This window comes from Zonotrichia albicollis, chromosome 7 (genome assembly GCF_047830755.1).
Source record: "Zonotrichia albicollis isolate bZonAlb1 chromosome 7, bZonAlb1.hap1, whole genome shotgun sequence".
Lineage (NCBI taxonomy): Eukaryota > Metazoa > Chordata > Aves > Passeriformes > Passerellidae > Zonotrichia > Zonotrichia albicollis.
Window position 1 is genome coordinate 31341287 of NC_133825.1, and position 22261 is coordinate 31363547.

Below are 22261 nucleotides of genomic sequence, written 5' to 3' on the forward strand. Positions count from 1 at the left end.
AGTCATGCTGCTGTACTGTCTTTAGACAATGGAGATTTTAAATACTGTGGCAAAAATTTCTCTTCACTTACTACTCATTTTAAATAACCATCTCTTTATCTTATAATTGTATTTAAACTATTCTTCCTCCAAAGAAAAGCAAATGTGATTTCTAAAGACTAACTGAAATTTAAGATAAAGGATATAAGCTGTTGATTCAATGACACAATCCATACCTAACATCTCCAGAAACAAAAGCACAAACCTAGAGTTTCATGCAGAGTCCTCTCACAATTACCTTTTATAGTATTTGCTTAGAATTCCACAACCTTAAAATAAAGGGCACGTGTCATACATACTACAGCACACAGTGCATACAATTCCATGTTACAGCAGCTTTAAAAGCACGTATGTCCAACATGCTGAGCCCTGACAACACCCTGCTCAGCTGTGTCAGTGTGCACCAGCACACCTTCCCCCAGGGAGCTGCACACTGAGGAAACGGAAGGACAAGGATGTGTATGCCTACCAACAGGTCTCAAGCCTTTAAGTCAGTGAAAATTTAGTTTGAGCTTATCAAATCCTGAATTTCCCTTCCACTTCTCCAAAAGTGAGCAGAGCCTTCAAAATGTAGTAAAGCACTTGGATTATAAGAAAATTAATCTCCCAGCTGCAATCATATCTAAAAGTGAAATTCATTAAAATGCAGTATTTAAGGAATATTTCCTTCAGATTCTTTATCTTAACACCAGTACACTACTACAAAACCCTGGCCATGCTTCACTCATGCTATTAATGCTTCCACTCCAATCTCCCACACACAAGATTAAAATATCAAAATACCCAAGTCAGGAGACAGTCTTCCAAAATAAGATACCTGTCTTTCTACACCAACTATTCCTAACCTATCACATAACTTACCCAGTTAATAAACTGGACCCTATGTGAACAAGAATACTGAACCAAAATAGACTTACAATCCCTCAGAGTTGAGTAGTTTAAATGAAAAAAAATGACAAGCCTTCAAAAGGAATTTGTGATCTCCATGGGTAATTGTTTAGGTAATCATTCAGAAGATCTAAAACAATCACTTCTGAAGAGAGAGCTCAAACTTTAATAAATTCAGTGACAGCTTTATTTTTTTTCCCCTAGAAGACTACCAATATTAATTTAATAATGAATAATCCCTCAAGTCAACCAGCCCTTAAAATAAACACAGTGCAATGCTGAAAACCATCTCACCTCAGCAGAAGCCTCACTGTAAAGCATATGTTCAGCAAGAAAACTGGCACCTAAACTAGTTCAAAGAATATCTGTTTCTTGAAAGTACTGAATATTAGATTAACTTTTCTGTCATCAACTGAAGAACCAATGAAGTCCTTTCCCTTTGAAAAAACAAACACAATCCTAATCAGTTTTAAAGTCCTCAAAAATAAACGGAATGAGGCAACTAATTAATGACCCCTTATACAAAAGCTATCAACACTATTTATCTGTTTCATTAAGAACACTTGGTAAGCTTTACCAACCTCACCTTAAGAAACCTATGTTAAGAAACTCGGCAAGCGTTTTACCAGCCAGGCTGCTCAAGAGCAAAAAAAGTCCTGACAGTCAGAGAGAGCCAGTGTTTAATCACAGCCACGTTCTAATACACTCCACTTGCAGAAGACATGATTTCTAGGCAAGTCTTGTTCCAAAATCACATCTCAGCTCATCACACAAACCTCCATTCTCTCACACTGAAAGCCACGGGAAACAACACTCTGATGTAAAATCAGAAACTGATGAAGCACTAGTATTTTTTTCCTAGAGATTCTTTTTGGATAATATTGCGAGCACTTGAGAAAAACTACCCTCATGCCAATGCGTGAGCTCTCAGATCAGTAGTATTTTCTGCACCCATTTTCCTTGCGGGTCCGTGGCAGTGTCCCCGTCCTGCTCTCACTCCCCAGCCGATTCCCACGCTATCCTGCCTTTTCCCGAGGGGAGCTGTCAGCCCCTGTCCCGCAGGGCTGTCAGAACAGCTCCGGCTCGGACTGAGCTCTGAAGCCAGAGCAAACATCCTCCCGGGAGGAGGGCAGAGCAAACAGCGCTCTCCAAACAAAGCATGCACGGTACCTGCCGGGACGTTTATCTGCTCCAGGAAAAGGTGGGACACCCCGCCCGGCCGCACAAGGATGTGCAAACCGGATCAGAGAACCCGCCGGCCCTGCCCCGAGCGCCCCGGCGTTCCCCGAGCGCCGAACAGGATCGCGGGGCCCGGCTCCGCCCGGCGCGGCCGAACAGCCCGAGCAGCGCAGCGGGCGCGGCGGGAGCCCCGCGGGGCGGCGGCCGCCCGCTCCCCCCGAGGCCGCGGCCCGCGGCTCCCCGTCCCTCCCGCCCACCGAGCCGCGCTCCCCGCGCTGCCGCGCCACGGGGGCCCGGCCCGAGCGCCACTCCCGGGAAGCCGGCGCCGCCTCACCGTGTGCTCGTGCTCGTCGGCACGGGCGCGCAGCGGCAGGAGCGGCAGGAGCAGCAGGAGCAGCCCGGGCGCCGCCATCTCGGGCCTCGGCGTCCCCAGCAGGCCCCGCCGCGGCACCGGCCCGCGCCCGCCGCCGACGCCACTTCCGCCCCGCCCGCCACGTCACCCGCCCGGCCGCCGGAACCGCGGGGGCGCTACGGGAGCGCTACGGGCGGAGCCCGGCAGGGAGCGCGGGCATGCACAGTGCGGTCGCGCCCCGCGGGCCGGGCACCGAGCGCGGCCCGAGGGAGCGCCATTCTTACGGAATGGAATTGTAATTGATATTTCGTTTTGATCGATAAAGTAATGGAAAGGTCTTTGGGAAGGGCGGGACTCAGGGCAGTGTACAAGAACCCTCTAGAGCGTAAGTGTTGGGAGCAGCATCTGAGGGAGCTGCGGTTTTTGAGCCTGGAGAAGAGGAGGCTGAGGGGAGACGCTTATCACTCTCTGCGAGTGCCTGAAAGGCGGCTCCAGCGAGGCGGGGTCCGTCTCTTCTCCCGGGGAGCCAGTGACAGGACAAGGGAAAGGGCCCCAAGCTCGGACACTAGGCGCAATTTCTGCACAGAATGGCTGAGCAGATCTTGGAAGGGGCTGCCCAGGGAGGTGGTGGAGTCACCTGGCCTGGGGGTGTTGGGTGTCTAAGGAAGGACCGGACATGGTCAAGTAGATACGGTGATGTTCAGGCCGAGGTTGGACTCGACGCTCTCAGAGGTCTTTTCGAAGCTCAGCAGTGAAATCCACAGCCCCATTCTCTACAGCCCTCGCACCAGCAGCACACGGAGCCGCAGGGCCCAGGGCAGGCGCTGAGGCAGCACAGCCACACCTGGATCTTGTTCAGGGTAAGGTTTCTGTCAGTGCAAGATGAAACCCACAAACCTACCTCAAACTACAAGTCCACAGTAAGAAAAACCAAGCCAAACCAAGCCATCAATGCAAAAAGCTCATGTCATTGAACACTGATTCATCAGACAACTTTAAAATTAATTACAGTTAAAAAATTTCAGAAGTTATCTTACATATTCTCTCAAAAAAAGGGGGGGGGGGGGGGGCTATGCCATCTTCTCAAAGAGAGCCAACAAATAAGCAGACAGACAATAAATGATACGAGCAGAAGGCAGGAACTCTGTGCTGTTACATGTCATCCTTGCTTTGTAGAAATTATGCAGAAAGCAGATTTCCCTGTTACCATCATACCTATGCTAAAAGCTTTTCCTCTTGTGGTTTCACACATTCAGTCTACCTTCCCTGCACATATTTCAAAGGTGTATTTATCTGAAGCCTTTTCCAGAGATGCAGGAGATAGTGCATGCACTGTTTCAGTAGAAGTGAGGTCTCTGTAGAGACACTTGCCAAAACCCATGCAAAAGCCATGCTTGCATTACACACACACATAGAGATAAAAAAAAAAAATCCTAGACAGTTTTGATAACACCATATGTTTCTTTCTAGTCATTGCATCTCAGTCCAAAATAGAGTAGCTTACCCTTGGGAGACAGAGAGAGGAGGCTTCAGCATCTTCAGTTTATTCAGTACTTAAGTCTCTCAGTCAGCACCATGGCCAACCAGAGCCATCTGCTGCAGCAGGGTTTGCAAGGCATGCTGTACAAAGAACAAACACTGTCCCCAGGCCTGCCAGCTGGCACCTGACTTTGGTGGATTGGTTGATGCCCCTACAATTGGCCAGGCCACTTAAGTTTTTACAAGCAATTTTATTATCTATTCAGTCCTTGAACTCTAATATGCATCAGAAACACTTCATATTTCCCTTTCCACTTTCCCTCCCAAGCATATTCTTAAATAACCAGCAATCTGCATGCACACTGTTTCTTCTCTGGTCTCTTCTGAACTTCAGTTTCAGTGCATTTCTCATCCTGGGTGGAATTAACACACACCACATGCTCACCAGCACAAAAGACAGATACAGGGACTGCATACAGTGAAATGTAAGAGGCTGAAAGCAACTAGATGAATCCAACCTGTGTGGAACACACACTTTGGTGGCTAAGCAGGTGCATTGCTGTTGGCCTGTAAGAGGCTTGAAAGACATGACTGCATCCAATTGTTTACCTGCATCCAACAGTAAAGCCATCTTAGTGCTGCTCCTTTTTTCCTCAATAGGGTGAGAGTCTTGCAGTGATTGTTGGTTACTGAGCTCCCTCACTAACCCAGCAGCAGTGAGAGAGGAATGCCTGAAACCACAGCTGCATCTTCAGTTTCCCTCCCCTGAGGAGTGCAGAAGGGGCCTGAACAGAATGTATTTATAGTGTGGCTCAGCTCTCCTTTTCCCAGCTCGCCTCTCCCAGAGCCCCACCAACACTTGGCTTTAGGTGATGGGTCAGGCCAAAGTAACGAAATATCTCAGCTTCAAATGGGAGAGGGACTGAAAGGCTACTTATGAGCTACTTTCAGTAATTCAGATACAACCATCTCTGCACAGCACACACAAGAAATATCCAGTTCACAGCCATGGTATTAGTCAAATTCTCAGATAAATCCCTCCCATAGAGGACATCTGGCTATAACATGGAGGGGATGCAGAATTAAAAATTAGCTTGGAAAGACAGATCCCAGGGCTGCTTCAGTCCAACAATGCTGAAAGAAAATCTGCATGACACACATATAATTTGCTCTTCCTTTCCTGCCTTACTACAGTTTTACTCACATCCTACAATTCTACTTTATGTTGTACCTGGCAGATGTGAAAGCAGACAAATTCATCTTACCACATCACAGCTCCAAAGTCTGGGGCACAGCTGCAGTCAGCACCAAGATAGGGAATTTTTGAGCAAAACCAGGGAGCTGTATGCAAACCAAAGCGTGCGACAGCGGAAGACAACCTGTTTATCTTCTGTCCCTAACTTCTTCTTATCCTTCCTACTGTTTTCCCCATTTCAGCACCAAAACCTCCTTCCCTCCTTCCAATTTGAGCTAATAGAGCTGGAAATCTTGTTTCAGTCCAAGAAGAGCACAGGAGGGCTGCTCTTACCTCACCGTTCCCCTGGCTACAGTGAAGGAAAGCAAACTCACTGAAAGTCTACAGTGGCAGTCACTGGAGACAGCACTGAGGTTCCTTTAAAAAAAAAAACAAAAAACCAACAAAACAGAAAGGACACCTCTTTATCTGTTGTGCTGTGTATGCAGCACAGCAACTGCATCCCTCTGCCATCAAAAGGAGAGGATTTATGAACTGCATTTGGAGTCACCCAAATCCTATGAGTCTAATGCATAGATGATATTTAGCATATGTCTATATCCCTGAAAGGAGCAGGGGCTCCTCCACCTTCATTCAGTGCTGGTCAAGTCACAGTTGTTGTCACTTCTGCAGCTTCACACATTGAGTTTGCCACCCTGCAAGAGAAAGGAACTGCAACTCTGTCACCTGCTCTCCTGCTGATGAAGGGGAGCTGACATGATCAGACAGAAGCTCTACATGTCCTGCCTCTACCTGAGGGATCACCTAATACACATGTATGTCTGTTTTTCAAGTCATTCCCCCCTCTTTCATCCCTAAAAACCAAGTATGTAATGATGTTTAATTCTCTACCCTGAATGTTATCATTGCAGATTTCCAGCAGTGTCACTCATGGACAACCAGAGCCCTCAATTGTCCCCCAAGGGTTGGGATATGCACAGACAATTTCAAGGTCTGGAAGAGAGCCAAACCAGGAAGCCTCCTTAAGTTTGTAAGCCCTCAGGCAGAAAAAAGGCTGGACGTAGCTGCTGCAGGTTCACATTGGTAGAAAGGGACAGTAGAGCAAGCAGAGTCCAGCTCCCAGGCTGTCTGTTCCCTCTGCAGCCAGCTAAAATATGGCTGGTATTTGTGAGGGGTGTGCCCTGGTAACTGGGGACTCACTACTGTGCCAGAGTATGAAGTGGAATGCCTTCATATTGCTGCAATGACCACACGTGAAAGACACAGAGCACAGCACTGCCACACAGGCCTTCTCTAATTTGAGAGCTCAGTCATGTGATCTTTTAACACCATATCTGCAACTTGCATGAAAAAACTTAAGCCCAGTTGGTTTGTGATACAGAAGGTCCCTTACCAGCTGTCTTGGGAATTTTCATGGTAAATACAGGACACACAACACCTTGTCTGTCTTCCTCAGGAAGTGAACAGGAAAAGGAAAGGCATTTTCAAGGCTGTGCGCAAAATACATTCTTGAAGAAAATTTCTCATCCCCCCATGGTTTAATGATTGCTAAAGGGGGATGCTACACCTTCTGAAAGGTCAGTATAATTGTATACAAAATGTTATGCTAAGCAGTAGTACATTCATCTGCTTCCACTGTAATGAGCATTTTTCAAACATCTTATTTTCTTTACTTTTTAAGCATGTTTTCCAGTCAAGCCCTGATAGACTGTATTGAGAGGTTTGGTAACAATGCTTTTAGGACTTAGTTCCTAAAAGGACACATGTGCTTTCTTGATTAGATGGGATCTTCATGTTGATGCAGGGCTCCCAAGACACACATCAATGTTCTTCCCAATGATGATACCTTTTCTTGAAGCCCCAAAGCACCAAAATTCTTCCAACTAAAAAAAAAGTTATAAAACGCCAAAAGGTCCCAGTGAAAATCATGGGAAAAGTCACCAGAGCTTCAGGGAGGACGAAGGGGATGAAATTATTTGGGTCCCAGTTATAAATAATTTAACACAGCCCAAAAAAATCTGTACAAACACATGTATAAACAAAAAAAATTCTCATATTCCACAGATGTTGAGAGATTCAGCGACCTCTTGGGGGCACAGGTGGAGGATAAAAGCCTTCACAGCTCACAGGCCTATAAAAAGACAGATAATGAAAATGTATGAAAAAGTAGTAGAAAATAGAGTTCTGAAACAGCACATTGCATGCAATAAAATCATATGTAAGCATAGTGTACAATCAGTAGTCATACAAGAAGAAAAGCAGGCTGATTGAGCAACAGAGCAGATGCCAAGCTGCCAGAGCATTGTTCCTGTCCAAGCCATTTCTTCTGTTCTGTAGCTGCAGTAATTCTACTATTACTGGAAAGAGATGCTAAAATGGTTGGTTGGAGTAAAACTTTGAGAGTTTGGTAGCTTTCTCAAAAGCATTCTTGCTGCCTTTGCTAACTGCCTTGCTTTCTGTCCAAGGCTTCCATGAGGATTAACTGAAAGCACCCATTTTGAGCTGCATTTTAGTTTTACCTGCTTGCACCTCGAGGAGGCACTCTGGGAGGCCTTTCTGGGAAAGGAACCCTCTCTGCTTGGTGAGGAACTGGGCTGCGGCTCCTTGCTGTTTCTGGGACTTCACTGTCCTACAAAATGAAAAGAAGTGTTTACAGACCAGCAGAATCTGGTTCTTGGTATCCTCACAAAAGTGGCTACATTTTGGCATTTCTCTAAATGCAATGCCAGCTTTGAGCTCTTTTTTCAGCATGAAAACAAAGGCGTGTACTTAAGGACAGCAGAGCAGTATGTAGCAGAGGTGAGAGCTTACCTCAGTGTCCCCTTCCATCCCACTGCTGACACTCAGGATACTCCGAGTGCTGGAGCGATTACTTGCACTACCTGGAGGAAGCGAGAGAAAAAACTGATTAACAAACCCTGGGCATTTAACTGCAAATTCCTAACTCAGGGCTCTTTCTAACCTCATGCTTAATTCTTGCAAATATAATTAATGCTTGTTTAGATTAATTTATTTTCACTGTTTTTTTCATATATTTGGGATCCAAAAACAGCATTTCATACAACACAAACCACAGGCCCAAGCAATTCAATTATGCTTTCTTTTTAGAAGATCTCTGCCTTATCTTTCTTTATCCAGTCTTCTGGTCAAATACTCACAACCACAATCTATTCTTTATATGTGTCATATCATGTAATATTAAAAGATCTAATGCTTATATCATCTGGAAGTCAGGCAAATATTTTCACAAGGGTTACACACACAACACTTACGTACATTTAAATTATCAGTCCCCGTATCTTTAACAACTGCATGAAGATAGATGGCTCTCAGCACTGTCACATATTCATTCCTGGATTGACTGCTTAAGAAGTTATTGTTCCAAATAAATAACTGTTTACTCTTAAAACAATCCTCCATCACCACAGAAATGTTTCCTAGTCTATTTCCAAGCTAAAAACAAGTTTGTTCAAACAACCTTCAGCACCCATCTAAGCAAACCCATTAAACTGTCATGGACTCAGAGTAGGGATTGTTTTTTCAATCAGTCATGCCACTTCCAAAGGTGACAGGAACTCACAAACATACCCTATACTGCTATGGCTGGTTTCAGTACTAAATAGATAACATTCTATAGGGCTGTGAAATATGGGGATACTACTACTCAGAAACCTGTACGCTGAAATGGTGGTAAGAGAGGTTTTCTCCTAAGATGCAGTCCCTCCCTGCTAGCTTTGGTAAGTCTCATCAGCTGGTACAAACAGCAGCACTTTAGAGTGCTAAATCCTGTGCTAGGGTCCATTCTCAGCATCACCCCGTGAGAAAGAGCACCAGGCTACATACAGCAAGCTCTGCAGACTTGTTAGTGCTTCTCTCACATGTGCTTGTAGGCAAGTTACTGGCTCAGCCAGCTGCCTCTGGCACCTGCTCTGGATGAATGCCAGCTGCACCTTGCCAAGAGTCACAAAGGTGGCAACCTAACAGGAAGTCAGGTTTCCTTTCAAAGGACCCAACTGGTCCTAAATGATTTCTGCAAGAATTGCTCAGTCTGCAGTAAGAGTAAGAACGCAGGGATTTAATTTGCACAAATTAAATGTAATGAAAAGCAAAGATAATAAAAATGTGCTGACTGCCCAACCACTCAAGAGATCCCACAGTTACCAATGAAAAATGCTGTCCTTTATGTAAAACAATTGAAGAAACAACGTATAGAGACTGGCTTCCAGCCCTTCAGGCCAGAAGAGCACACAGCCTGCTGGCAGTCACAGCATGGGAGCATCCTTTCCAATAAGGCAGCAGCTGCCATCTACTTTTACGAACTGAAAACAGGTGGCATGCCTTCTCTGAGAGGGGCTCAAGAGAATCTTTTGCTCAGCTTTCAGGTTCTCCTCCTGCAGAGATGCAGACAGAAGATGCCCAAACCACTTGATGCACACCTGGAATTGCTTTCACAGTTTTGAGAACAGCTGGCCTGAGGCATGCAAGGTTTGGGGTGGCATTGTCAGTGCTAGGATTCAGGAACAGAAGTCCTGTCCCCTGGGCTGACCCCAGGGTAAGGCTTGGGAAGTGTGTTCCATCCAGCTCTCCTGTAGGGACGCTGATGCTCATAGGTTGCTTACTTGTTGTGCTGGATGTGCTTTCTGTTTTCCAGTCTCCTCGTTTTAACTCCCTTTTTGGTGGAAAAAGGTTTTTCCTGGGCGTGTATTCATATATTCCACATTCTGGTTTCCCCAAAGTATTACGAGAATGTCGAATGGGTACTGTAATTTCCAAATCTGGAAGGGAAAACGAACAGCTCAGAAAGATCTATGCAATTACAGCCTCCAAGAGACAATTTTGCACTTAAGGACAGAGTTAAACACAATTGCATAAGGACAATCAAAACTGTGTATGAATGAATCAAGATGCACTCCACAGATGGGGACATCCTTTTCTTGGCTGTGAAAATAAGCAAAGCACTTTCCTTAAGTTTTTGACAACTGGCACATGGATGTGCGTATTAAAATATCACAAAACCACAATACACATGGACACACCTGCCTGAAGAGCTTGTTAATATGGTTAGCTGTTTCATTGCCAGAGAATTATCAGAATCAAAGACTGTTACCTGCACTTTTGTCTCTTTTTTGCTTCTCCATTTGCCTCCTGGTTATGCTGTCTCGTAGACGTTTCAGATTTTCCTAAAATCATCACAAGATATTCTTTTCAGGGCTTTGGATAAAGAAAGATGAGCAGCTTTCTGACAAAACCAGTATTATATTTTTGCTAACTTTGCTAAAGTTTATATATAAAGTCATTATATTTTAGCTAGACTTGCTTTGCAGTCAAGCTGTAACAAAGCTTGCTAGACCTGGCTGAAGTCCAAACCATGTCAACAGGTTTTAATCTATTCCTTTCAGAAACCCATGTGTGCCTTTCAGAAGCCAAGGTTTTTTTCCGATGTTCATTATGTATGTTAAGGTCAAGTTCACATATGGGCAGTTGCACATAAGCAGCAAATTGGATTTAGAACTCTGTATTTTCTGTTTGCACTGTGACACTGGCACAGAAAAATGACCCACAACCAAGTAACCTGCACTGTTCTTTCTGTGCCAATTAACAGATTATTGTGACTGCAGGGACAGAAAGGGCTCCATGCATCCCACAGTGTGAGGTACAACTCAGAATTCAGGATATCCCCAATGAAGAAATGTAGCAGGGAGCAAAGACTTCACCATTGTGAAGCATATTACACCTTACAGTACAAAAAGGTAGGGGGAAAAAAAGACAACTTTTTTCAGCAGGGAAGTCTGTACAGATCTGAGAGGAGGAAACTCCTGAAAAGCAGAGGAAGGAACTGCTGTACCATGAAGCAAAATCCAGAGCAGAGACTTTGAAAGCTGCTCATGGCATGGGGCACAGAGCATGCCACTACATCTCTTCAACATCAATTTACTCAAGTAGCACTGTGTTCTTCTCTGGGAAAAGAAGGGACTGTTTCTGGGTAGAGAGGACCTTTCCACGAGGAGAAAAGCTTTGCCTCTTTTGGAAGTTGTCAGCAAAATGTCACCCACTGGAGACTAGACTGCCACAGCATGAACAAAAGGCTCCAAAAGAAGCAGGCACTGGTTTTAAAGAGGGAGCCAAACTCTAACTTGAGAATGAAAATTTTAAACTACAACTGATAGTTCCACCAGTCATTATGTCACTGCTGCCAACTGACTCCCTCTTTTTGTTAAGGCACCCAAACACTCTGCTTTTACTAATGACTATTGCTAGACCTTGCCCAGCTGCAAAGAACAGTCCTGTAGCCATCAACAAACAGTTGGAGAAATCAGATCATCTACCAGCTAGGGCTTTACAGCCAATACATCATCTGGGACACAGTCTTCACTGATCTCAAATGGATGAGAGCCAACAAGTTAAATGTTCATCACAGAAGTCCCCTGCCAGCAGGTAGGTGCTAGGTGACCTCTAGAAAGGTGATTTGGCCAACTGGATTTGATCCAATTCCTTGTATACAGATCTTCAAAAGCTGACATTATTACTGCAAGACAAACAGATCTGTAAAACTGCTTGCTGCTTACTGGGAACAGCCTTCCCATGGCAGGAGAGAACTCTGCTAGCTGGGGGGGACTGTGTTAGCAGTCTTCCTGCTCCAACCAGGAAAAAAATGTACCCGTGCTGAGAAGCTTATGATATATACCTAGAGAGGCAGCTGTATTTCCTAAACAGTAGCCTAAGTCTGTACCTGCTGGAAGCGGAATGATTCTGATCTCTTTTTCTGGTTCAGTTGCCACTCCTTAAAATGAAGTACAGCTTCATCCACAGTGAGGATGCCCATTTTCACTTGCTCCTGTAATGTAATCAGCTGCCGCTGACCTGGGGTTTTCATTCCAGCAAACGGATCATATATACTTGATTGAGACAGGTCCCTCACAGGCCTGACTATTGTCTCTGAGGAGAGAACATCAGCAAAAATATTATTAAACTTGTGGATCTACCTTCCTCACTGAATACAAAGAGAGCAAGTACCCTTGATCCAGCAGACATTTAAAATAAAGAAAAAAAGAGGAAAAAAAAGTATTACAGACTGAATGCTTCCTAAGTGTTTTCTTGTTAGGCCATCCTAATAATTGTCACGTCTAAAAGCCCAGCTGAGGGGTAACATTGTACACAAATATATCCCAGGGATAAGCTCTGCTCTTAAAAAAGTAATTTAAGTAAAGAGCACAAAACATATTCCTTAAAGCACCTGCTTCCTCAGCAATTCACAGAACAGTGCTTTTACCTTAGCAGTCACAAAGCTAGATTCTATCTAGATAATCTATGTAGTTTAAGCCCAGAAACTGAAAACTCATTCCACTGATGCTGGCATTTTCCAAATCATTTGTAACATAAAGAAGAGCTCCCCAGACAGGAGATGTGCTCCCCTCACACTCTGCACTCATAAAAGTTTCCAGTGTCACAAATGGTCAAAAAGATTGGGTCATTCATAGAGGACTGTTATCCCCAGAGCTTTGCAAAACAGTCTATTCTGTCATATTTCACACAAATGAAGCTACCATAACAGATCTGATTTTGGATTACTGAAAGGATTTTCAGGGTGAACTTCTGCCTTACCTTTCTTAACCCTTCCTCTAGGGACATAAAGATTCTCAGGTCTTTGAGCCTTCTGTGCAAAAACTGCAAAAGAAACATTCTTTAGATACTGAAATCCATCTCATGAAGACAGAAATAGCAAGGATGAATACAGCAAGCATACACAATTCTGCACTGCCTTACAGCTTCTGTTACCCTTCTCAGTCCATTGAAGAAAACAAAGATTTGTACAGCAGAATTTCCTTTCTATTGACCTCAAAGAATTTAGCTCAGCCACCTCTAAGAGAAATCTGGACATGATTTCTCCTTAGCTCTGTCACAGCGGGAAGAAGTCACAGAAATTACTCTCTCACATGTCATTGTGGTTCTTGTTAGAATGGAAAGCTTGGTCATATATCATGAACAAAGATGCCTAATGAACTAGGAGGAACAATCTTCAATTTCAATAAAACCCCACCTCAGAGGGAGATACTGAGGTATAAAATCATGTCCTAGACAGATGCAGTTGAATCAATGATAGCATTACAGATCAGCAATGTCTCAATTTATTAGCTCGATTGTGTCCTTATATCAGGAGCTTTCCTACTTAGTTGGACTTGTTTATACCATTTGGGGTTAATCTGTCATGCTACTGCTTTCAGGAAGAGCAAGCTTAGGCCAAGATCTTGGGATATAACATCCACACATTTTCAGAGTAGGCAAAAGATGAAAAAACAGATATGAAATTGGATCCCAAAGGTAACTTGACTCCAGAGTCAAATAATCCAGGGATCCTGGCATTTATTTGGCAACTGGAGCCCATGTCAATTGTATCCTACAGTTTACTGGTCTACATTTCCACTGATAACCAACTCACTTTTGGAGATGTACAGTTCATTGTCTGGCTGTGGAGAGCTAGATTCTGGTCTTGGAACAGGAACTGGAGGTCTGTTAGCCATTTCCTGTGGAAAAGGGTCTTGTTCCACTGAGTAATACACGTCTTCATCATACTGCTCATGACCTCCTTCTTCAGAATCTGGCACATCCATGCTACCACCTACAATGAAGCAGAGTTTGTAAGAATAATAACCTGGCCACTTCACTGAGCACTGGTTCCCTCCAGATGCATTATGTACCACATTCTTACCAAGCTGGTCATTTCAGAGCCAAAACAACCCAGTTTTGCAGTGCCTTAGATGTACCAAAGACCTTTATGACAGGACTTGATAAAGTCATTAACCTCTAGTAGCATGTAACTGCCACTATGCCTGTACCATCTCTTTAGAGAAATAGTGAAAAATCTCCTAACTCTCCTTAAGAATTTGAGCAACAGTTAGTTTAATTAATTTCAGTTAATTAACATACTTTAATAGTGAACAAATCAAACAGACCAATGGTTTCCAAAAACTGTGTGATGGTCTACAATGTACTAAAGAGAATTAGTCCTTTGTCTGAAAAAAGCTAACTATGTGGGCTATCTTCTATCCCTAAGAGATCATGAAGAACTCTCTGGTTCTGTTTAATTGCTTTAACTGTGCTACTGCCATCCTTCCCTCAAAATAGGTCTCACCTTCTAAAAACTTGCGGAGCATTGAGTCCTTTGTAGTTAAAGAAACTTCATCTCCAGCAACTGGAGTGTCTGGTTTGGATTGAAGCATCTCTACATCTGAAAAAAAAAACAACCCAGAAAAATGAACCTGTCAATTATATCCTTCAATACATGGAACAATGTAATATGACATAATGAACTGGACCTTTACTTAATGGCGACAATCAAAGCAGCTGGGCAAATGACCAGACATTCTCCTTGAAGAAGGCTTCTAAGTTGCTATGTTCAGTCCACTCTGCACAAATTTTTTCCAGCTGCCTGATGCTTACACTTGAGGGTGACTAACAATCCTATTGAGAAGTTCTGACAAGGCTTCAAGCAGGCACTGAGTTTTGGCTATTCTTGAGCGTGTGTTGGCCAGGTGAAAGTTTTGACCTCTGGACAGTGCCCCAGAGAGGAAACCATGTGCCTTGGAAAAACAAGACATTAAAGGCAATTTTCCCATGACACATAAGATAGTGTTTATTTTATTTATTGGAATAAAGTCAAAACAGTTGGCTGAGTTAATTACTTGGATCTGGAAAGTGTTTACAGGGTCAGATGATAATTCAGCATTGAGAAAGGACTGACAGCAAACAATAAGATACTTTGTTAATTCAGTGTTTTGACATAAAGAATTCTGATTTTAAAGAAAAAGGTGAGCCTCATCATAACACTAATACTAATCTTAAAACTAAAATAAAATGTTAGGTAACCATATTCCTAATTATATTAAAAACAAGAGTGATATCAATGGATTGCTGAGGCTTATTGATATAAGTGAATTTCAGTGAGAGTTTGCCTGTGTGCTGGTATTCTAAATGATATTGAAACACTTTCACTTTGAGAGAATCAATCCAAGTGCTGATAATTGCAATTTAAACTTATCTGTTATGATACAGGTAGATTATAAGCACTGTTCAGACAAGTTGTTAATATTCTTCAGGCAAAGTCTAACAGACCGGGTAAGGAAAACACAATTTCAATAAAAGACTCCTTAATGGAAGGCAGCAGAGCTTTGTGTGCAGAAGCAACACACTAGAACTCCAGAAGACGCGGGAAAGAGAGGCTTTCAGAGTCCAGTTCAAAAGTGCTAAATTACAGGGAGCTCAATTTGCAAGAAAATTCCATGCATAGTTTCTGGGAGATCTGGGCATTTCAGGCCTGGAAGAAGGGGAATTTGGCTTAGTAGCGTTGAGCTTGTTTTCTAACCATCCACAGGCTTTGTCAATCAACCTCATTCAGAAGTCACTGATTACCGGCAGACCTACCAAGCATCTAGAAACTCTCATCATTCCTGCAAACAAGAGCAGCTTTGTTCCTTGCAAGTCCAACCTGATTTGCTGCTTATCTCCACCTGAAGACAGAATAACCCTGGTTTTGGTAGCAAAACTATCCCTGCAGTGGCCAACAACACTTAGCAGAAAAGAGTTTATGATTTCAAGGAAAGAACCAACATTCTTCTGGACTTCATAAACAACAAAAATGTGTTTTATAGTATCATTTAATCTAAAAGAGGAGAAAACAGTCCAATATAGCCCATAAGCACAAGTGTTTCAAAAAGAAAGCTTTTCCCCTGAGGCAGCACACTTAAAAATTGCAGAAACACTACAAATCCTTAAGTACGTTAAGGAGGTACTTAAAATATAGGAAGCTAAATTTTCTGCTCATTATGGGAATCATATAATAGATATCAGTGGGATTAAGTCAGACCAAATAGATAGGTGAGTAAGAACAGCAAATTAATTAACAGAGGTAATTAATTTGGCATTTTCAATTGGCCTCACTGAATATTAATGAAATAGTGAAAAATTTAAACATATGCATATTTATCAGAATTAGCTCTTTATTTGTAGCAATAAATCAATCAGATTAGAATAATGATTTTTCACTTATAATCTTTTCGGTATACATATTTCTAGATCTTAACTTTCTTTTTTTCTCAAGCTGTTGCACTAGAATCTCAACTCTTGTTTTTCAGTTTCCCAGTTGTCAGTAAAATCACATCTGACACTGTTCTTTTCTGTTAACATCAGTTCCTAGGTACCAGTCCTCAGGAGGAAAAAGCAGGACATTGTAGAAAATTTAGTCTCATTTCTATATGTTAATTTATTTGCTCAGGGTTCAGGGAGTCCTTAAAACACTGAAGAAACAGCTCTCGATCTTGTACACTATCAATTAAGAACAGGTACAGAGCAATTTTGTCAGTCAGCCAATGATGGAACTGCAGCATAGTTTCCTTGTGGTGAGAGCAGAAAAGCTGTAACTGAGGAACTCCTGTGTGTGAGAGAGATGAGTATTGAGCAATCTGATCTAAACACACCTCCCATTGCAGAGGGCTTGGACTGGGTGAGCTTTAGAGCTTTTGAGCTTCCAACCCAAACCTTCCCATGATTCTGTAACTCTATGAATGTACATACAAAGATCTTCTGGGGCACCCGGGACAAATCCAGCCATGGATTCATAAAGCTCTTCATCGGAGCCTGGATTCAAGGAACATTTCATTAACAGATCAGTGGACAGGTGAGCCATGGACTCATAAACAGACTCATCCTCCTCGCCTTGCATCAGCTCTTCCTTTATGTGACTCTTTAGCATATCTGCAGTTTCCTGGAGAGGAAGGAGAGCAAAAAAAAAAAAATTAAAGTCTCTTTTAAATAAAGAAGCTAGAGAATAAAAGCAAGCAAAAGATATCTCACTTTGTCATCAGTGATAAAAAAAAACAAACTCTGAAGACAGCTCATTCCCAAAGATTAAGGCTTCTCAAGTGACTTAAATCCCCACTACAGCTGTCTGGGTCAAACTTTTGAGATCTTTATTGTATTAATAGGTAACAAAGGTGAAACAAGGGCTGCTGACACATTCTGAGTAGCCATTGCAGCCTCTCATCCCACCAATTTCATGTCCTACCCAATATCTGCAAAGTCCCAGAACATAAGCAGAGCTCATTCTAAAAATACAAATGTTTGTCAAAGGCTATTTTGGGGCACGCATAGCTAACCATAAGGGGGAAAGTTTATCACATGCAGAGCACCTGCAAAATAGCAAAGTTTTAGCTTTGATGTAGATTCAGTTTCAGTTTCTTGGCATTAGCAGCAGCATGTAACACCCAGAGTGGGAGTACACAGACCCTTTTCTGTGATATTAACAGGAAACCTCATAGCAGGCAGCAGTTCATGCAATACAGGCAACTTCTGATTCACAGGAGAGCAGAATCCTTTCTTTTGCATTTGCAACACAGAGCAGGGGGGAAGGCAGAGCTTCACCAAATCACAACACAAGGAAGCAAAAGGTAAAGCCTCATCCCATTCTCCTTCCCAAATTCCAATTATGTCACAAGCACCACCTTAATAGCTGCAATACTACAAGATACTCTTCCATTCCCAAATGCAGACTGATGGGCCCTCAATCCACAGGGCATGTGTGTCAAAGCTGTCTACACACGCTTCCCTCCACAGTCAAAATGTGTCAGGCCAATAGTTCACACAATGCTTTACAAAGGTGCAGAGGAACCTTTGCCAGAGAGAAAATCAGGTGAGTAACGGGGTTTAATGGGATTTTCAGACATCCATACTAGTGATGGTAGTGACACTATTGCAGATGTTTGTGTGCTTTGTACTGTGCTGCACTGACAGCTCCAGCAGGTCAGTGAGGAGGACCTGCTCTTAACACAGCTCTGTCACTGTGCTGCTGGAGAGAACATGGGAGGAGCACAGTACTGCAATGAGAGGTTGGAAGGACTTCCTGCACATCTCTTACTTACCCCAATGCAAAGATTGTGATCTCACTATATTACAGTTTTCACAGCAGTCCTGATCTCTGAATATGGAATGGCTTTTATTTAGCTCTAATGCATAATTGTCAAGAAGCAAGGCCCAAGTCCAAGAACTACCCACACCTCCTAAATAGGGCTCAAACACTACAGTAACTGGCTGGCAGAACCATGCTAAAGCTACCAGATTTATCATCCAGCACTCAGACAATGTTAAGGACAATTAAACACAACTTTTCAACCTAAAGCAAAGGCAAATAGAATTCAGATGTGGTCAATGTGCCCTGAGTCAATGAGCTCCTTGTTATTTTAAAGCATACAAGCCAGAAGGAGCTCAAACTGAAATGAAAGGAGAAACTCTATGAGTACCCAAGTACTGCACAGAAACAATTGCTTGGTGCAGCTGGAGTCAGGTCCATGTCATAATCTGGAAAAGTCAGAGTGTATTTTCTGGGGGCGGGCTTAGCTCAAATAGAAATGAACTGTCAGTTGGGATCCCTGATAGAACAAACAGGGAATGGACAGGTATACCAATGCAGGGAGAAATGGGTATCAAGTCAAAGAGGCAGACTACACAGATCAGCTATGAACAAGCTAGTAAGCAATCCTGCCTATACTAAAACTAATAAGAGAACACCTCAAATTGTATCTTCCTAAACATATTCTGTTCCCATATTATTCCCTAAAGTAAGCTGGATGAAGGGGCTCTTTCCCAAGATCAGAACTAGAAGAATGCACTAATCACCAACCACATATCCTCAGAAACTTCATTAGATGGATGGAGGAATGGAAGCCAGCTTGGCAGTCTCTACTTCCATCTTACTTGCAAAAGCCCCAGGAATTTCCCTGGCTCCAGAGACACACCTAACCCTCTAGCCTGAAAGCTTGCAGTGTGGCTGGATGTCTGTGTACCACAAGACACTTTATCACCCCAGCACTCCTGCTCAGGTGACACTGAGTGCCAAGCTCGGTGCCAGAGCCTGGTGTGGGAGGCAGAAAGATGGCTCAGCTTCCCCTTACCACGTATTCATCAATGAACTGGCGCAGATCCTTAAAGCCGTGCTTTTCTGCGATGGTGTTTGGATAGTGGCCATACTTGTTGGCCACGCTGTAGGCCTGCAGTGCTCCAGGGCACGTAAGCAGCAAGGCAGTAAGGTTCTTCAGCCCGTATCTTGCAGAGAAGTGAAGCAGTGTTGGCAACTCCTCATCTCTCTGATCTGTGAGAACAGGAGCCCATTAGAACCCAAGTTTTTCTCTAGTAGCAGCAGAGCCAATAGGTGAGAAACAAAGACAGCAATCACACAGAACAAAGCAGCTGGGAAATCCCTGGAAGTATATATATGGTTTGAAAAGCAAGCCAACAGCACAAATTATCTTGTGCACCTCCAGGCTTAAGTCCTATAACCTCTAGTGGGGAATATGACACTGTAATAGCTTAAATGCATGTAGGATCACAGATTTGCAAGGACTTCTTAGACCATCATTACAAAAAGACAGCATACCAACCCAACTGCTCAGTGCCACTGTGTATCTTAGGAGTTATGGGGTTTGGGGAAAAGGACTGGGCTGTGGAGAAAAGTCATGAGGCAAAAGAATAATGCAGAAAGTCTGGGAGACATTTGGGGAGAACCATCTTTTCACTCTGGTATGAAGCTGTCTATATAGCAGCATCTGCCACAGTGCAGGGAAGTGAGAATGACAGATGTAACATAAAAGGGCCACCTGACTCAAATGGCAATTCCCTTTCTATAGACATCATCAAAATTTAGCTTCCTGGCTGAGATCCAAGGTTTTTGAGACAGTCTGTGCAGGTACCATCCACTGCAGTGTTAAAAGTGCTTCAAGGTAAAACAACTGATACAAAGAAAATCTATAAACCAAGTGTCTTTAAACTTACTTGCTGTCATATCTTCTTCTTCCAGCTGGTTGATTCCAAACAGGTGTAGACCACTAGCAGGAATGTTCTTCTTGAGTGACTCAGTCAATAGTTTGTCCAGGGCTTCTATGCTGTATGGCACAATTTTAAAGGCCTACAGATAAATGGAAAGCACTTTTGTTTGGTAGAATCTGGAGATTCAGTTAAGGTGAGATTTATATGGTGTTGTTATTATTTAACACAATCAGAAAACAGTAGGTACAAATACAAAAGGTAGGAATGTTCAGGTCAAACAAAGAACTTGGATAGCCTCCTGGTGTAGAAACAGAGTATCATCAAGCTCAACAGATGAGAACTGTATATTCCACAAGACAGAGCACAATGAGAAAGTCACTCATGCAACTGGAAGCACAGAAAACTTGCTTCCTACTTTCTTGGCAGGTATACACTTACTTCTGAAAGTGTCCAATGAAATATCACTCCTGCTTTAAGTATGCACTGGTCCATTTTGAATTGCACTCATGCTGAGCTCAGCTTTTGGACTGATTCTTTACCACTGGGAAACAGGCACACTCCCTAAGCAGAGGCATCAACCAGTACCAACTGCTACACAACTTGAGCTAAAAAGCAAGGGAAACACTGTCTCCCCTGCCCCAGGTATATTGGTGACTAACAAGGCTGCTCTGTAGGCTTCCATTACATGCCAGATCAGGAACATGCAGGCAGGCAACAAGGCAACGCTGCAGAAAACTTGCTTGTGCAAGCTTTACCCCTCTAATAGGGTTCAGATACCCCAGCTGGGCAAAACAGAATAGGAAAGCTGAGTGGCTGTATTGAAAAAGTGTTAAGAATCAGCAAATCCTTTTATGTTACTCTGCTTCGTCCAGCTAATACAAATCTTTACTACTATTTACTTTTTTTTTTAATAACACGTAGGTACAAATTCCAAAATGTTTTATTTCTTTATGGTACTCTCTGTTATATCAAGTTCTGTCATTCCAACCTTTTGAAGTCATCGAGGTCTAAATGTAGGTGTTGATTGACTGCATTTTTTTTTCTTAGTTTGATAACCTGACTCACCTTAGCCAGCTATGTGCTCCAGAGACAGAAAAAACAGCCATGCTTTCAATAAAAGGGGATTTGAGAGTTAGGTGAAAATCCCTAAATAACCTTGCATTTCTTCATTTCAGAAGAGCTACTTCATGGCAAGCACTTTTGCTTATGCCTGTTTGTGCAGCCTCTGAAAGAGCTGGTTTCCAAAGCAGCCGATTGCTAAAGTCCTTACCTGGCACATGAACTGTACAGGGTTGGCTGCATTAGCCAACAGATTGCTGATTTCCTCCATGTCAGTATGGTAAGTGACACTTGTTTCTCCCACCATCAAGTCCCCTGAATATATCTGCAGGGTCACTGTCCCAGAGGTTAAATCTTTGAAAAGGAAGAGCAAAAATAACTATTAGCACAAACAACGGGCATGAGTTTGCATGATGTACTGTGAGGACAGGAGGAGTTTGGATATACCACCAGATGGCCACCAAAACAGTTTCTGCTATATTGAACTCATGAGAAGTCATGAGAAGAGTCATAATCTTGGACCTCTAGGTAGGAAAGTACTTTGGAACTACCTTCTTTATGGCTGGGTCAATGCACATAACCTGCTAGGTCCTCTGCTACCAGTAGACTGGACCACTAATGTTAAAAGAACTCCACCTTGAATAGAAAGCCACACATCTCTCCACCCCTGGCTTCTCTGGAGCTGTCTGTAAAGCCATACCATAAATACAAAGAGCTGGGGAAGAAAAGAAATCAGAAAAATCACTAGAGATTTTGCAATCTCTGTCAGCCTCACTAGACTCTGAATAAAATCCATGAAAAGGAATTCCAGCTTTGGAACTTTACCCATGCACAGGATTACCTTATACTTGCACCTTGGAGGTTCTTGATGTTTTGCTTAATATGCATTTATAAGTCTGAACTTTCTCTTTGAAACACAGATATTTTGAATCCCACTAAATTAGTCTTTCCCTGTTAAGAACTTGGGAAATTATGAAACCATTAATAACACAAAGGAATTAATTATTTCTCTTACTGTTAGAAACTTCAGAGCTTACACTGTACACTCCATCAATGTGAAGGTCATGTTTATAATTCAAAGTACAAGTTAGTTTTCAGGTCAGTGTTTATACTGTAAGACTTGACTTAAGACATTAAATTAAGCCCTTATATGTTCATGAGGTCACCTTCTTTAAAATCAACTCACTTCACTGACTTTAGGGTAGTTGCTTTAATGACTGTTAGTCTCTATTCTCAGAGAGAATGGCAGAATGACTCTT

The 22261-nt window shown here is 42.9% G+C and overlaps 2 protein-coding genes and 1 long non-coding RNA gene across 5 annotated transcripts in view; 1 reads left to right on the forward strand and 2 right to left on the reverse strand.

Annotated features, from left to right (window-relative positions):
- Positions 1-2607, reverse strand: part of TM9SF3 (transmembrane 9 superfamily member 3) — a 41015-nt gene extending 38408 nt beyond the window's left edge. Inside the window, exon 1 of the mRNA XM_005481297.4 lies at positions 2441-2607. Within this exon, the coding sequence (XP_005481354.3) occupies positions 2441-2518 (78 nt within the window). The 5' untranslated portion in view covers positions 2519-2607. The remainder of the gene's footprint in view (positions 1-2440) is intronic.
- A 47-nt stretch (positions 2608-2654) lies between these two features.
- LOC141729684 (uncharacterized) lies at positions 2655-6273 on the forward strand. Its single transcript, XR_012581107.1, has 3 exons — positions 2655-3318; positions 5805-5947; positions 6044-6273. It is a non-coding gene; the product is annotated as an uncharacterized LOC141729684 (long non-coding RNA).
- A 126-nt stretch (positions 6274-6399) lies between these two features.
- PIK3AP1 (phosphoinositide-3-kinase adaptor protein 1) overlaps positions 6400-22261 on the reverse strand; it is a 34088-nt gene continuing 18226 nt past the window's right edge. For all 3 annotated transcript variants that reach the window (XM_074544865.1, XM_005481296.4, XM_074544864.1), the window contains 13 exons: positions 21214-21356; positions 19950-20082; positions 19073-19269; positions 16701-16890; positions 14263-14358; positions 13570-13749; positions 12735-12797; positions 11863-12068; positions 10240-10312; positions 9752-9907; positions 7944-8014; positions 7652-7761; positions 6400-7263 (listed from right to left, as the gene is read on the reverse strand). In XM_074544865.1, coding sequence (XP_074400966.1) covers positions 7209-7263; positions 7652-7761; positions 7944-8014; positions 9752-9907; positions 10240-10312; positions 11863-12068; positions 12735-12797; positions 13570-13749; positions 14263-14358; positions 16701-16890; positions 19073-19269; positions 19950-20082; positions 21214-21356 — 1673 coding nt within the window. In that variant the 3' untranslated portion in view covers positions 6400-7208. The remainder of the gene's footprint in view (positions 7264-7651; positions 7762-7943; positions 8015-9751; positions 9908-10239; positions 10313-11862; positions 12069-12734; positions 12798-13569; positions 13750-14262; positions 14359-16700; positions 16891-19072; positions 19270-19949; positions 20083-21213; positions 21357-22261) is intronic.